Source organism: Strix uralensis, chromosome 1, assembly GCF_047716275.1.
Source record: "Strix uralensis isolate ZFMK-TIS-50842 chromosome 1, bStrUra1, whole genome shotgun sequence".
NCBI classification, from domain to species: Eukaryota; Metazoa; Chordata; class Aves; order Strigiformes; family Strigidae; genus Strix; species Strix uralensis.
The window spans coordinates 16,815,752-16,832,321 of record NC_133972.1 but is presented as its reverse complement, the minus strand read 5'-3'; the positions used below and the strand labels follow the sequence as shown (position 1 = coordinate 16,832,321).

Here is a 16,570-nt window from a genome sequence, read left to right as displayed (position 1 = left end):
CCTGTTGCCATCAGACAATATCAGTCTAGTCTATTCTTAACTGTTCCAGATACTTTTGGTGACCCATTCTTACCTCCAGACAGCATCTGGCATCTCCTCTTGCTTATGTTTATGCCTTACAGAAATCAGTAGCTACTGTAATGCCTTGACACAATATGTTGTCTAGCCAAGGTAGCATCTATTTTTAGTTAAAAAAATATGCTGTTTGTAGACTTGGTAATTGTTCTCCAAACCTCTCTGTTTCTCAGTTAGCAAGAGGCCTGTGCGTGTTCATGCCATCAGAGTCTTCCTGTATGGTGCCAAGATGGATACAGTCTGTGTCTTTCAGAAAAGGAAATTGCTGTAGGTGCAGCTCAGTGCTCTGTTGCATTGCAGTGACTCCTTGCTCTCTGTTTGGTCCTTTTCTAAGGCGCTTTAGATGTTTTTGCTTTTCTTTTCTTGACACTTTCTTTTGCTTTTACCTATCAGTTCTCCAGGTTATTTTCCTCTATCTGGTATGTCCAGACAGGAGCCCTCCTTTTGTCTGCTTCAGCATTTTGGCTGCTGTGATGTTGATGTCCCTTGAGAAAAGACTCTGCAGTAGAAATACATAGAAAAGCACCACTCCAAAGTTGTCTCATTTCTGCCATCAGACTGGAGAAGTTCACCTGAAGAATGACAACGAGGAAGAGGAAGGAAGCAGTCCTCTGATCTGAAGGAGGCTCAGGCAGGGAAGCAAGTAGAAAAGTCAGATGTGTGACTTGGGAAACTGGGCAGTGGAAGGTAGTGATAGGGACTTGGCAGCAGTTGCTGGGGAGGTGATGTGCTTGCTGCACTGACAGTGTGCTCAGCTTTGGAAGGGTGTAGCCAGGGCAGTGGTGGACTGTGTGCAGGAATACAGGCAATGGGCAGAATTCTTAGGGACCAGAATGCATGTATTTATTGGTTGTGTGTCTTTCTCTGTGTGCTGTACTGTTTGGCCTTGCCTAGATGCTCTGAAGGCAGCTCCACTCTACTCTTTGCATCATCTCAGAGCTGTGAGAGTCATCCCTCCATACTGTGGTCTTCCTCATGTCCTATGGGCCACAGTGGTTTTGCCCTCTCTCCAGTAAAGTGTTTGAAGTAGTGCAGAGTAATACATGTAATGGAATCAATGGAGGAAAAAAAGGGGTCTGTGGGTAAGAACAGAGTTGAGTTGAGTAGAGGTGTCTAGGGTAGATGATCTTCCAGAAAGGAGGATGTGTCAGTGCTGTTTTTCACTGCAGCCTTCACCGTGGCTTGTTCAGGACAGATTCCTTCCCTCTGAGGAAGAGGGGAGAGACAGATCCTAACCCATAGACAGGTGTCTTTCAAAAGACATAATGGTATCTTGATACTCCTTAGTATCAAGACTTTTTTTTTTTATGTCAGTATTATGAAAAATTCAGTGTATTGTCTGTCACTGTCTTGTGCTGCACATGTGTTTGAGAGCAAAACAAGCTTTTAGATAAGGTAAGGTACTGCTTGTGTGTTCTTTATAAAAGTTTAGATAGAAAGCATTTCTGTATCTTGGGAGCCTGGTGGGCTTGCAGCAGGGAGATGTTGATTGCATAGTGAGTAATATTTCATCTATGGGTGATATCGGAGATAGGAACATAAGAAGGGAGGGGAAGGAAGGAGGCAGGACAAGGGGTGAGATTGAATATGCTTTTGCTAGAGCTGTCTCCTTTTTCTCGGTTTTGTTCTTTCTTCATGTTTCTCTGTTTACAAAGGGAACTGAAGGAAGTCCAACGATGTCAGACTTAGATCGAGAGTAGATTTGGCCTCCTGACCTTGTTCTCCAGGCCTTAAGGTACCCTTTATAGAAGCAGAAAAGTGGCCCTGCAGTCTGATCCTTGTGGCCAGTCTCCGGGGGGGACGAACATGAGATGGCTGTGCTCAGGATCTTGTCTCTTCCGAATGACTGTCAAATGTCCCCAGGTGATTGGCAGGGAACAGCAGGCCCAGTGGTCTGCTCTTTGCTGGAAGAGGGCCACAGTGTGTAGACTGACAGGCAACAGAGAGATCTTAAATACCAGCTCAAGTGAGAAGCATTTTCTGGGCCATTTGTTTCTGCTGACTCTGCCTGGGTCAGAGGGTGGGGGTGAGTACGTGGGAACGGAGAGAGCTGCTCTGTTCCAGCAGTTTTCATAGCTCCGTGTTTGTGGGAGAAGATGTTTCCAGCTCTGCACAAGGCCTCAGTTTTGCCTGTTTGCTGCCTCCTGCTGCTTCTCTGCTCAGTGGCCATACCCACAGTCGGTTTCCTACACAAATACTTGCTGAATTCACCTGCTTGGCTTCCTGTGCTGGTCTCTCTCCTACCTCAGCCTTCCTTCTCTGTCCGTACCAATTATAGCCATTGGGTCTTTGCTGATCATCCATTCCCCTTATTTCTTTCTCCAGTTTCCTTCATGCATACAAGTGCAATTTATATCTAAGACTTGTGATGATCAGGAAGGGCACTGAGCTGGGGCTTTGGGGACTGCAGTGCATTTGGGTGGTTAACTGCAGATGCAGGTTCAAATTATATTTAGAATTATATATTATTATAATATATATTTAGAAATTATAAAAGGTTGAGATAAAGATGAAATAAACTATTTTTAAAGTTTTTATTTTATTTTATTAATAGTGTAAAAACCATTTTCTTCCCACCTCTCAATGGACTGTCTAGCATACCCTGTGGGGTGCGTGCATCTCACTTTGGAGACCACTAGTGTACTTCTCCCAAGTACTTTCTCAGTCTTTAACTGTTGATAACTCAGAGAAGTTTCTGAGCCACATGTTTTCCATGTCGTTAGAACCCCTTTGGAAAGGGGTTCCACAGGCGGAGTAGCCACTGTGTGGCAAACTACCCAGTTTGGGTGTCTGTGAGCCTGACTCCTCCTCGCCTCCCCTGATGGCCGTGGTGGTTGTTTCTGGAAGGGGCAGTGAACAGTTAATCCCCAACTGCCCTCTCCAGGCCACTCATGATTTTGCAGAGCTCTAGCAAATGCCCCCTTAGATTACCTTGGATCACATCTTTCCAGATGCAAAATCATAGTGTATTTACTTTTACTTACGTGGATGCAGTTCCATATCTTAATCATTTCCGTGCCATTCTTTGTACTTTTTTCAGATCTACTCTGCCATTACTGAACTGCAGGAACCAGAACTGCACACAGCATTCAACATGCGGGCAAACCATGGACAGTGGCACAGTGCTATTCTCTGTCCCCTTCCTTGTCATTTCTTTTATTTAATGGCTTTTTTTGACCTCTAGTAAGCAGCAAACTGATGTGTTTGTTGTTTTGGTTTTTTTTCTGGAAGTGTCTGTTTAAACTCCGAGATCTTGCTTCTGTCAGGCAACAGTCAGTTCAGAGCCCATTGTTTTGTATGTGATGGTTGGATTGTTTTTTCCCATGTAATTCATTTCAGTATGTATTGAAATCCATTTTAATCTTCTTTTTAACTGCTCATTCTGTCTCATAAAGTCCTTTTTGCAGTTCTTTGACACTGGCCTTCATCCTTGCCAGCTTGAATAACTTAATGTTACCAACAAACTTTTTCACTTCCTTGCTTTTTTTCCTTTTTTTTTTTTTTCCAGGTTGCTTATGAATATGCTGAAACGCCTGAGTCCCAGCAACACTCTGCATGTGCCTTCCTTTTATTTTCAGAACCAATTACTTTTACCTCATTTCTATCCTTTAGCCAATTATTTATCCATAATGGATGCCATTGCCTCTTGGTTTCCTTAAAAGACTTTGTAGAGGGACTTGACTTTCAAAAGATTTATGTGCATGATTATTCTTATTCACATAGTGGCTCAAATGCCTGTAGAGCGTGTGTGCATTCGTCTGTATTTTCACATATACATAGACATAAAATAAACATCTTGATAATTCTTAGAAGGAAACTAAGCTCTTCTCTCTGTTTTAAATTGCATTTTACAGGTAGTAATTATTTTACTAGTGTTTTTCCTTGACGACTATAAACTTTTAGGATTCAGAATTGAGTTTATTGTGTGTCTTGTACAGCATTAAGCTTGTGATTTGACCCAAAGTGTCTCTGCAGAGCACACTGAAGCCAGTGTAAATGTCAGGACTTTAGAATGCCTACAGGGGCTGCTGACAAACTACCACATTCCTTTTTTTTTATTTTTTATTTTAGAGGCTTGATCAGAGACATGACCTTTTCTTAAAGGATTCTTGTCGCTTTGTGAACTTACGCTGCTCTCCAGTGTAGGTGAAGGAGAGGGCTCTTAATGGAAAATGTTTTATCAGTGTTTTCATGGTTTACCTTTGCTTGTTACAGTCTTCCTACTGATCAAAGCAGCCTGCTAGTCAGTGCAAAATCTGAAGCACTGTAGATGTGAGCTCGCTTGTAGCTTTGATTAGCATTTGGACTGGGTGTAGCTGCCATGGAGCTTTTTCTTTGGTCTGAAGGTAGAGCTTTCTGCTGTAAGCTGGCCTGGATATGTTACTGACCACTGAGTGTTTTCCCAAGCCTAGTATTTTTCATCCCTGTTTCCTGTCTATCACTGAATGCCTCTTTACGACGTCCAGGAAATACCAGTCCAGAGCTCATGTGCTCTGTGTTGCTGCTTAGCACTTATCAGGATGGTCAGAATGGGGAACTTGCTGGAGCTAGTGTCGGATTATGTACAGATGTCTTTGCAGCTGAAGAAACAGGGACCGAACTGGCTCTTCTTTCTGTTTTGCTTCTTCTCTAGCGACCTGGGATGCCATCAGGAGCTCGAATGCCCCATCAGGGGGCTCCCATGGGTCCCCCAGGCCCCCCATACGTTGGAAGTCCCTCAGTTCGACCTGGGATGCCCCAGACCGTGATGGAAACAACAAGAAAACGCACTGCACCACAGCAGGTCCAGCAACAGCAGGTGCAGCAGCAAGTGCAACAGCAGCAGCAAGCCACTCAGAACCGAACTAGGAGGTGAGTGTTCCGGAAAGAAAACATGGGAGGACAATTTGAGGAAGAAAAAACGATATCTTTTTAGCAATAGGTAAGACCTTTAAGATCGAATGAGACAGAAAAGATTTATGTATTGTCAGTTTCTTAAAGCAGGAAAAACATTGATAAATTTTACTCTTTGCTTCGTTTGTGAATGGTCTTGAACAAACTGACCTTTACTAATGTCTGGTTTTGCAGTTATATTGCTTTTACCTCACAGGTTTATCAGGCTATAAATCTGGCCGTTATATTTAGCCTTTAAAGTTAGTGAACCAGTTCTCTTCTAATATAGTACAATTATTGTTTTATTTGTTATCTGTTCTGTATAGTTTCTCTGATTTCTGACTGGCTAACAAAATGTCTCGTAAATAAGAGAAGTGGAAGAAATTTTTGGTTGGTCATGTGAATACTTGTACTGTGGTCACTCAGGAGAGTGGTCATAAAACTTGCAATTGTCACAGGCATTCCTACATATAAAGATATATGCATGGGAAATAATTTCATAGAATTAGAGGATTTTTTTTTCTGAAGGAACTTTCTTTTTAAAATATGCCCACTTTGTACAGTGCAGAGTGCATTTCTCTCTTAAATAACAGTTCGCTTATTCCTTTTTGCAACTTATTAGACCTCAGCAGTCTCGAGTTTCAAGGGTGAGCCAGTTCCTGATAAATACATAGGGTGCAGTCATCTGGGTAGTCTGCCTTTTGCAAAATCTTTAGAGGTGTATATATGGATGCAGTTTTCTGGTGTGTCATCATATCTAGTTGTAGGTAAACCATGACTCTCTAAGCTCAGTGCTTCAGGAGCCCTGCTCTGTCCAGGTTATATGCCTTGGATCAGCAAGCCAGACTTGGGAATGCTTATATCTGGGATGCATCTGGAAAGGACACCAATCCTGAGAGTATTAATATATTACGATTGAATAAGATTGAATACAGAAGGAACGTGTGTGAGTGCAGCACGTGAGCACAAGAGATGCATGTGCGACTTGGAGGCCTTGCCCACCACTAGCCAAAATGCACATTCCACAGCACCTCCCAGGAGGTACTCCAGGAAACTGCACAGAATAATGCCTAGCCTTCAAGTATACAGGGTAGATATAACCTGAAAAATTGCCACTGCTGGATAATTAAGGTAAACTTTAGTTACTAACTAGTTTCCAGGGATCGTTAAAGAAGAGTATTTTCTAAAAGTTGGTGGCCTAATTCAGAGAAGGAAGCAGTTCCCCCTCCCCAGTTCTTAACTTCAATGCTTCTAGTTTGGAACCCAGCAGTAATCTCTACTGTAGCGAGTCCAGCTCACACCAGTGCTTCCTAGGTACTCAGGAAAGTGTTTCTGTTTCTTCTGCCATGCCTTCCCTCCAGATAATGTGTTGAATGTTTTCCCCTTGTTCATTTTTCCACCTCCCTGTTGTTTCCCATTGAAGTTTTTCTGGGTTTTCAGGCAAACTTTTCTGGCACCTTGGGTCCATTTGTTGGAGTAACGGAGTTCTAGGTTTTATGGCACAAAAGGGCCAAGAAGGTGTAGTTGTCCTTTCTTGGCAGGTTTGGTGGAGACAAAAATCTCATTTCTGTAATAGACTCTTGGAGAGCTAGTTGAGACCCAAGTTGTTGGGGGCTTTTTGTTTGTTACTTGCTTTTTAATTGCAAGCCTTTGGAGTTGTTGCAGGTGCATGCATATCCCATTTCCCTTTGGGAGGGTGGAGCTTGGTCAGGCATTACTTCCCGAATTCTGTGAAGTGTTTCAGTGCGGATTTGATTTTGTGAGCTGTGGAAGGTGTTGGAGGTTCACACCGTGTAACATTCCAGTCCCATTATGCCTAGCTTTTAAAAAGGGACGTTGTTCACCTACAAAGTTGGGTGTGACTGTGTGGATGAATTTTCTGCCCCTGAGGAAGGATGTAGTTTGCACCTCCGGGCACAAAGAGTTCCTCAGGCTTGGCATATATGGGGATGGGGAAGAATCTAAGGATCTGGTATTTCAGGCCGGGCTTATTATTAGCAAATGTAGGAAGAGAGTATGCCACATTGATGTGTGTGGAAACAGCTTTTACGTGGACATGGCTGATGACAGACTTCCTGTATGAAAACAGTCAGGAGGGGCATCTTTGTGACATGGCAGAGCAGCAGCAGGCAGTTTGCTTTCTCCCATTTGTCTGTCACAGATGGAGTGATTCATCTCCTGTTTAAGATAAAGGCCTCACAAATTATAGAGGTGAAGAATAGGCCTGAATTCCCTCTTGGCCCTGTTAGAGAACTCTAGGTGACAGGTTTGGTGGGCACAAATGGTTCTCAGAATCTGAAGAATTCAAAAGACAATGTATTTGGCAATCTTCCTGACAGTATCATTGCTTAGGCACATATACGTTTGTGTGTATGTACACGAACACAAGTATGTTTTTAAAAGCATAGATATATAAATGTGCTTAGGTATAGGTATGGGGACATTGAGTATATACACTACAGGCACATATTTATCTTCCCACACGTGCGTTCATAAAGATGAACAAATATGGAAACGTAAGCCCACTTACCTTTGTATATCACTCATGGAAATACATTACAATAAAACAAGTGTATATACGTAGGGAAGTGTGTGTATATATGTATGTGTTTTCATACACCGTATGAAATACACATATATATGTGTGTTTTTAATCAGCACTTAATTTGGGGCATGAATGCATGAATGCACGTCATCTGTTTGAACAAGTTCACGTTCTGTTTACAGGCACTCAACCACTTGCATGTGCATATGCGTAGATATATCTATGCACGCTTCCACACGTGCACACTGTCCTCCTACATGCTTTTTCTGTATCTATAGACAGCATGTGCACATGCACTTGCATACATTGCCGCCCTGCACCATAGAAGATGCTGTGATCAAAGAACTTGCACACTTCTTTCCAAGATGCATAACAGACAGCCCTGATTTGTTCTTAGCTAACTACCTCCCCAGGCTGCTGAGAGAAGGGGTCCTAGGTCCTGGGCATGGGTGAGACCCTTTTGCTGATGCATGCACAGCTGTGCACCAGCATGTGGAGATGTCAGGATAATTTAGCAGGTGGCCTCGTTACTCCTAGATCTGTCACCATGGTAACGTGTTTTTTTCTTTAAAAAATGTACAGTGCCAAGAGGAGGAAGATGGCTGACAAAATTCTCCCTCAGAGGGTGAGTCGCTTTCATTTCCTATTCCCTTCACAATCAGTTCAGCATCTTAGTGTAATTAGAGAGATTTTAGAAAATACTTTCACTTTTTGTTTAAAAATCTAATTAAAAAGTAAGTAGGCAGTGGGTGAAAGTCTAGAGAGCAAGGCTGGGGCTGGGGCTGGGGGCTGGGAGTGTGGAGTGCAGCCCGGCCTGTGTCTCCTCGTGCACTGGGTTAGCCGAGCCAGCACTGCCACTTGCTGGATGGACAGTGGTGCTGGGCTGCGAAGTACATGACTTGACGCTGGGGCCCTCTGGGTCTTAAGGATGTTTTTGATCAATTTTTGAGGCTGGCCAAAAGCTGGTTCAGAGCACAGCTGTGCCTGTAGGAGGTGGGCTCGTTCTCAGGTCTCTCTGGCCCAGTAGAGCTGCCAGGTTCTAATTTTTGTGGTTGTGTCCTAGTAGGACTGAAGTGAACCTGTGTAAACAACAGAGTTCAAGGGGCCTGCATTGTCTGGAGAGTTATTCTCTTATCTCTGGGGATATGTCTAGCTTTCAGTGTCTGCCTATGCTTGATCCTCAATGCTTAAATCTTCTACTTCCTTTTTAAACGCTGGAATTTCTCTCTGCTCCCCTTCTCTTTCATTATTCCCAGACTTTTCCTTTCCTGTACCCTCGTCAGTACAGTTCCCCCAAAACCTACTTGGTCCCAAAAGGCAAGCTTCCTTAGTCTTCAAAACACATGCCCTCGCCACATCCTAGTTCCAGTTTCTTTGGCTTCTGGTTCTTTTTCTGGGCTTAGAATCCCTTTGACAGGTGTGTAGATCTCCACGTCCTTTCAAGTCTACCTCTCCACTGCTAGTGTAAACCCAGAGTTGATGGCAGCCTGCAGATTCTCTTCTGTGACATTCCACAGGTACCTAGTGCCAGCTACCCGAGGAGGTGAGCCCACTTTGATACTCCTGATGTCATAGTGTCACTTTTTTTCTTGTAACTCCTGCCACCCTCTGAAAGCACAGCCTCTCATAGGTTAGCCATTAGTTCTCTCATGCTGCTGTCTTGAAAGGACTAAGCCACCATTAAATCCAGACCTTTGAACTACTTGCAGCCTCCATGGTGTTTGTGTTAGAGCCTCATTCCTGCTCTGCTTGGAGTCTGTACTTTCTTAGAATGAAAGCTACGTTTCTTGTGTTGTCAGTTCTGTCTGTCTCACAAAAATTGTTTTCACAGACAAATTATATATCCTCTGTGGTGAGGCTATCATTTTAAAGTTATGTCCATTTCAAGGCTTTTTTTTTTTTTTTTTTTGTCTGCTGCCTTGATAACATAAGAAGGTCTCAGAGTAGAGGTAACCAAACTTTTCTGGAAACAGAAGACTTGTGCCTCTGTTTAGCAAATCCATAATTCTTTAATAGGTAGAGCCTTATTCAAGTGTGTCAAAAACTTACACAGATGCTAGCACCTTTTGGAACCATGCTGTCACCAAGTCTTCTTGTCTTTCAGTGTTTTTATTGCTGTCAGCCAATAATTTTAACTGATGGAGTGATAAGGCAACACAAATTGCTAGAGTTCTGTCTGCAGTGGAGTTTTTATCTGCAGCTGGAGCGCTGGTATCGATGATATGACGTTGCGTCTGGATTAAGGTACTCCATCAGGCTGCAGTCAGTGTATCAGAACCTCCTTACTCTCACTGTTCATGGGATGGGAAAACGCTGTGTGCATCGGTGTCCTGTCAAGTGGAAGATTTGCACTGGTGGCTTTGGAATGCACTTGAAACACAGGGTAAAACTTCCCATTTTCTAGAGCAACTTCTTGGAGTATTTTCCAGCCAATCAACACCTGTTACCCACAGGCTTTTTGCACACTCTTGCTTGTGTTTTCTGGGAACTGTGAAGGGGAGAGGGGAAGATACTAAATACGTTTTACTCTTGAAAACTGTCTTATGTAGTAGTGGAAAAGGAGATGGGCTCTCAGTGTTACTTGATGTGATAGCGAGTTGGGTGGTTGGCGCAGATAACCTGCTGTTGGACTTCCAGGCTCTGATCAAGCCTGTAGTATAGTGCTGGAGCATACTGCTAGCTGGGTAGGGTCGCTCAGCTGCTATAGTTCAGATATTTGAGAAGGATTTAATTTTTCATGGATATAATCATATGAGAAAGTTCAACCTAGCAAACTATTACATGTAGGAAGGTAGGATTATGGAACTGCATGGGATCTCCTGGCACATCCAGTCTGGTTTCCTCTGTAGCCATGACACAACTGCTGCCTCAAGACTAGTTAGGTTCCTTACTTCTGAGATACTTTAGATCTGGCACCTTTTTTTTTTTTTTCTTTTTTGCTGGGCTTGGCAAGGCAAGTGCTTTTAGTTTCCCAAGTAGGAGGGGCTCCCCACAATTCTAATCCTCACAGTCCTTCGTTATATCTATTCCAGGTTAAATTCACCTCTTTCAAACCTCTTTAAATCGACCTCTCAGGAGACCAGAGCTATACATAGTAATACAGATTACCAGTATCACCAGTGCTTGAATGCCACTGATGCATTTTTATCTCTACTGGAAATAGCTAATGATGCAGATTGGGATCACATTTTATTTTTTATGGTTCTACCAGGCTGATACAGCATATGGTCATTCTGTGATTGACTAATACTCACAAGTATTTCTGCTTTCTATTGTTTGTGACTGATGAATTCCCATATTAGAACAGGAATTATGAGTATAGACTCTGAGGAACATGATCCTGTGCTTTGTAATGCTATATTTAATCACATTTCTATTATACAGTTCTCAGCTTCCTTATATTCTCTGTACTGTCCTCTGCCTTGTATTGACAGTGCCACCCAAATCTGTCATTGTTAAGTTTTGTTAGCATACTTCTCCTTCTTGTGCTGGAGCTATTAATGAAAATATTTAAATAAAATCAGTTTTAAAATGGTCCATGAGGTATTTCCTGCTTAATACTTTTCCTGTATGCCAGTTCTTTGCAACATATTGTTCTTGTTCTAATCCCCATTTTTTAGTCTTAAGTAGTGGTTCCCTTTATGACTGTATGTCAAATGCTTTACTTAAATGCAGGTTGATTGAATCTACTGCGTATCTTTTGTCTAAAATGCAAATTTAATGAAAAGAATGAATTGGTTAAACCCAGGCTGACATACTGTAACGTAACAAGGCTTAGCATTTTTTATAGGGTATTCAACATTAACTCCAGTTCCGTGCAGCAGGCTGTACCCCACCCCATTTTCCTTACCTCTGGATCCTTCCCTTGTTCTCAGGTCACTGAAACCCTCATTGAATTTCGGAAAAGTTCATAGACATCTTCATTCATAACTAGGGACCTAGATCTCTGGGGCTGATGTGACCTTTGTGACCCAAGTCTAGCAGTTGTGCCTCAATTTTGACCTCAGGCCACAAACTGTCTCTAGCGAAACATGACTGCATATCAAATTGCACCTCTTCTTCCTTCAGGCCTTGTCTCATTACTTCTGGTCAGTGTCTTATTTTCTCTTAGTTCTGAGTCATTACATTTTTGCCAGGCACCGTGACTGTGATTCACTGTTCTGTTTCTTCAGCTTCCTTGCCTACCCATTCTGATGCAAGAATCTCAGCTGAAAATCATTCTGACTCCATAGCTGTGTGTGTCTCTGCATTTCCTCATTTAACTTGCTGAGTGGAGTGTAACTTTGAAACAGCAAACTGCTTCTCCTTCAATGGCATGCTTGTCTCTTAGTATTGACTACTGTTGTTCTCACTGGGCCCCAGATTCCCATGAAGACTTCTTGTCTAGCTGTGCTGATAGGTTTTTGTACAGCTGTCCTCTCCTTTTCATCCTCCCTACTTCATTCTCCTTTACACAGATATTCAGTCAGCTCCTGCTGCCATTCACTGACCATCCTATGGGATTCTCTGCACAGATACCATACCATAATAGCTGTCCTGTTGTTGTTTAGTCACTGCTTGGCTGTTGTCCCCCTTTCTCCATCTGAGCCAACCAGAGGTGAGGAACACCTGGGTCTGCTATTCTCTTGTAAGGAGGAAATGGTTAGGGATGTGATAATCAGTGGCAGCCTGCTGTGAAATAATGAAGCTCAAGATCTTGAAGGGAATGAGGAAGGAGAGTAGCAAAGTACAGACCCTGGACTTCAGACAAGCAGAGTTTGGCTTATTTAGGGAACTGGTAGGTGTGATCCCATGGGAAGCAGCTCTGAAGATCAAAGTGGCTCAGACAAGCTGGCAGGTCTTTAAGGACCCTCCAAGCACATGAGCAGTCTGTCTTGATATGCAAGAAAATTAACAGATTTATGAGGAGCCCAGCTTAACTAAGCAGGGAACTCACAGTGGAGGTCCCAACATCAAAAGGCAGTGTACAAGAGGTGGAAGCAGGGACAGGCTACAAAGGAGGAACTTAGAAATGTTGCCTGGGCATCTGTTCTCAGGAAAGTCAAAGCTCAGCTGAAGTTGAGATTTTCAAGAGACGTCAAGGACAACAAGAGAACCTTCTACTGTTACATTAGTAATAAAAGGCTGACCAAGGAAAATGTGGGCCCTATGCTGAGTGGGCTGGGTGATATAGTGACGACAGAGACAGATAAGTCTGAAGTACTCAAAGCCTTCTTTGTCTCAGTCTGCACTAATGATGTCTCCCATACCTCTGTGATCAGTGAACATGTTCAAGAGGAACAGCCAGCAGTGGACAGGGATTGAGCCAGGGATTTCTTGAGAAAACTTGACCCATACAGCTCTGTGGTACCCAGCAGGCTGCATCTGAGGGTGCTGAGGGAACTGACCAATGTCCTTGCAAGGCCACTCTCTATCACCTTGAAATGTTGTGGAAATTGGGGAAGGTTTCCTGTGACTAGAAAAAGGCAATTATTGCACCCATCTTTGCAAAAGACCATAAAAACAATCCAGGGAACTGCAGCCAATTGGTGTCACTTCAGTCCCTGGGAAAATCACGGAGCAAGTGCTCTTTGAAACACATTTCTGGACATGTGAAGAAGAAGATGGTAATAGGGAACAGTGAGCCTGGATTTACCAAGGGTGAATCATGCCTGACCAACCTGATTGCCTCATCTGATAAAATGACTGGACCTGTGAGCAAGAGATAGCAGTGGATGTAATTTACCTTAGCTTTAGCAAAGTTTTCAACGCTGTCTCCCATAATAGTCTTGTATCCAAGTTGGGACATCATGGTCTAGATGGGGGGACAACCATCTGGTGGGATAATTGGGATAGAGGGTAGTGGCTAATAGGTTGCACCCTGCCAGGAGGACAGTGGCAAGCAGAGTACTGGAGCGATCTATCCTGGCAGCTGTTTGGTTTAGCATCTGTATCAGTGATGTGGAAGAGGCAGCGGAGTCCTTGCTTTTAAAATTTGCAGGTGACACCAAGACATGGGGTGGGGGGAAACAGTCGATGTGCTTGTGGACAGGCTGCCATTTTGGGGGAGCTGGATAGACTGGAGGAATAAGCCAACAGGAGCTTTATGAAATTCAAGAAGGTCAAATGCAAAGTTCTTCTTTGGGAAAGTGAGGGTAAGTAAGCTCTTGGGGTTGCCTGGCTGAGGAGCAGCACTGCTGGAAAGGCCCTGGAGGCCCTGGTGGAGAGTGAGCTGAGCATGAGCAAGAAGTGTGCCCTGGCATCAAAGATGACTAACAGCATCCTAGGCTGTATGAACAAGAGCACAGCCAGGAGATTGAGAGACTTGATTCCCCCTCTTTGCTCAGTACTCGTTAGCTCACAGCTAGAGCACTGTGTCCAGTTTTGGGACCCCCAATTCAAGAAAAACATTGGCAAACTGAATTGAGTTCAGCAGAGGGTCATCAGGAGAGACTGAGAGAACTGGCCTTGTTCAGCCTGGAGGAAGGATGGCTCTGAGGGGACCTAACAGCTGGTCAAGAAGGTGGAGCCAGGCTTTCCAGTGGAGCATGGCAGGAGAATGAGAGCCAGCAAATGTAAGTTGAAACATGAGGAGCTGGCTATATGTAAGGAGAAACTTCTTCACAACAGGACAGTCAAGTATTGAAACCCAGAGAGATTGTGGGATCTCCACCACTGGAAGTTTTAAAACCTCAACATAACCTCATCGTTGACCCTGCTTTGAGGAGGAAGTTGGACTAGAGATCTTCTGACATCCCTTCAAGCTGGTACCTGTGATCCAGGTTCTGTTCCATAGAGCATCTCTAGCAGAAGTCTCCAGAAATGTTACTTTTGTATGCCATCTGACTCCCTGACATCCCTAGAGTTGATGTTTTTCCATGCTGATTGACTTTGTGGTCACCTCTCCGGTTGTTTCTTTGGACTATATGCCTCAGAGCTTTGGCTGGGTCATAGATGCTGCCTGGCCACTGAATATAAAGGAGCTACTGAATTGCTTTTACTAGAACTTTGAGTGTAACTCATAAGGACTCCATATAATCCTAATTCGTAGATGTGACCTATAGCCTTGTTTTATGTAATTAAACATTCAAATATAAACAGTGTAGAGCTTAGGCGCTTATATGTATTGCTTCTATCTGCCCACGTTAGTCTGTGCTCATGACTGATTACCGTGAGTGGCTGGTGGAAGACTTGCTTAACTGTTGCTAGTAGTGTTACAGGATCTTTGCCTTTTTGAATGGTATCTGCATGTGACCATGAAATTCAGAATGGCACAGTCTTTAATTGCTGTTTGCCATGTTACTGGACTGTTATTGGCTCTTTGGTAGCCACTCAGAAATCCTCCCTGAAACACTATCTCTTCAGGATCAAGACTTGCAAGCTAGCAGAGAGTTACAATTTCTAAGGAGTGTCAGCCCATAGCTATGCTTCTTTGACCACCATAGAAGCCTCAACGGTAGAGACACTTTTGTCAATAAGCTGTAGGCTAAAGTTTCTTAGCAGGGAGACTGTCCAGTAGCTGATAAGTCGGACTTCAGTCATTGTCACTTGTAATGTAAAAATGATGGCTTCTGAACACTATTTTTGAAATGTCTAGGTTGTGTGCATCAGCTGTAGGTAGTAGAAAAATTGGCTCAGGATCTAATTGAGCTTTTTAGACTTGAGGAGCAAGAGGTTATGGCTTTTGTTACCTTTCTCAAACATAGAAATTACAGGCTAGCCTAACTCTAAGGAAGTTGCCAAATCTCTGTTTATTAGTGTCTGATGATTATTTTTTTTAAAAAGCAAATTGCTGAAACTGTTTTGTTTGTCCTGCTTGAGTAGTGAAGAATTTATCTCCAGTTGTTCTTTCCTACTTGAAATGGATCAATTTTTTTTTTTCCTGCGACCTTTAATGATAGCCAACTTTCACCTGGAAAGAAACATCAATCTGAAGGACATACTCTTCTGTATCTGTTTTGGTTTTTTTTTCACTAACTTTAGTTTAAAATTGAGTTATGCAGGTGAGAGCATGGTGGCTGTCTACTACAGACAATCTGCCCGATCAAGATGGAGACAAAGCCTTTCTTAGACATCTGGAGGAAGCCCCATGGTTGCAGGCCCTCATACTCATGGGGGAACTTTAACCACCCTGACATCCGCTTTGAGGGCAGGAACACTGGGCACAAGCCCTGCAGGAGATTCCTGGGTTGGACTGATGACAGTTTCTTGACACAGGTGATCAACAAGCCAGCAAGGGGAGGGGCACTGCTGGGCCCATTACTCTCAAAGAAGGAAGAACTGGTTGGGGATGGGAAGGTTAAGGGCAGCCCTGGCTGTGGCCACCGTGAGATGGCAGAGTTTGCGATCCTGAGAGAAGCAAGCAAGACCTGGACTTCTGGAGGGCAGGTTTTGGCTTGTTCAGGGATCTGCCCAGAAGGCTCCTGTGGGACAGCGGGGATCCCTGGAGGACAAAGGGGCTCAGGGAAGCTGGCTGAACTTCAAGGACAATCACTTAAAGCAAAGGGGCAATGATTAGACCAGAGTACAGAAAGTTGAGCGGTCCGGGCAGGAGGCCAGAATTCCTGACTGGCCCCAAATGCAAAGAGGGAATGCACGGAGCTGTAAATAGGGATGGTCTACCCAGCAGGAACAGCACAACGGTGCCTGAGCATGCAAGCCTGAAAATAGGAAAGTCAAAGCTCAGCTGGAATTGAACCGAGCAACGGACGTGATGGGCAACAAGAAAGCCTTCTGCAAGTGGATCAGGAGCAGAAGGAAGACTACAGAAAACTGAGTCTGGGTGTGGTTCTGCTGCTCATGTCAAAAGCCATGGAGAAGGCCGAGGCACCCGGTGCTGTCTTTGCCCCTGTTTCTCCTGGTAAGTCCTGTCCTCACGCCTCCCAGGTCCCCAAGCCAACGTCAGAGCCAGGGCAGCACGGCTGTTCAGAGGGACCTTGACAGGCTGCAGAAACAGGATGGCAGCTCAACGTTGTAGAGTTCATCAAAGGCAAATAGAGAGTCCCACTCCTGGGGCAGAATGACGCCCTGCAGTGGCACGGGTGGGCATCAACTGGGTGGAAAGCAGTTTTGCAGGAGAGGAGCTGGGGGTCCTCATGG

General features: G+C 43.9%; 1 protein-coding gene across 12 annotated transcripts in view; it reads left to right on the top strand.

Annotated features, from left to right (window-relative positions):
* The window catches only part of SMARCD3 (SWI/SNF related BAF chromatin remodeling complex subunit D3), a 111,610-nt gene that overhangs the window by 46,776 nt on the left and 48,264 nt on the right, over window positions 1-16,570 (top strand). For 11 of the 12 annotated variants that reach the window (XM_074894392.1, XM_074894477.1, XM_074894308.1 and 8 more), the window contains 2 exons: window positions 4,709-4,926; window positions 8,075-8,117. The exons of the other annotated variant lie outside the window; for it this stretch is intronic. In XM_074894392.1, coding sequence (XP_074750493.1) covers window positions 4,718-4,926; window positions 8,075-8,117 — 252 coding nt within the window. In that variant the 5' untranslated portion in view covers window positions 4,709-4,717. The remainder of the gene's footprint in view (window positions 1-4,708; window positions 4,927-8,074; window positions 8,118-16,570) is intronic. 12 annotated transcript variants of the gene reach the window in all.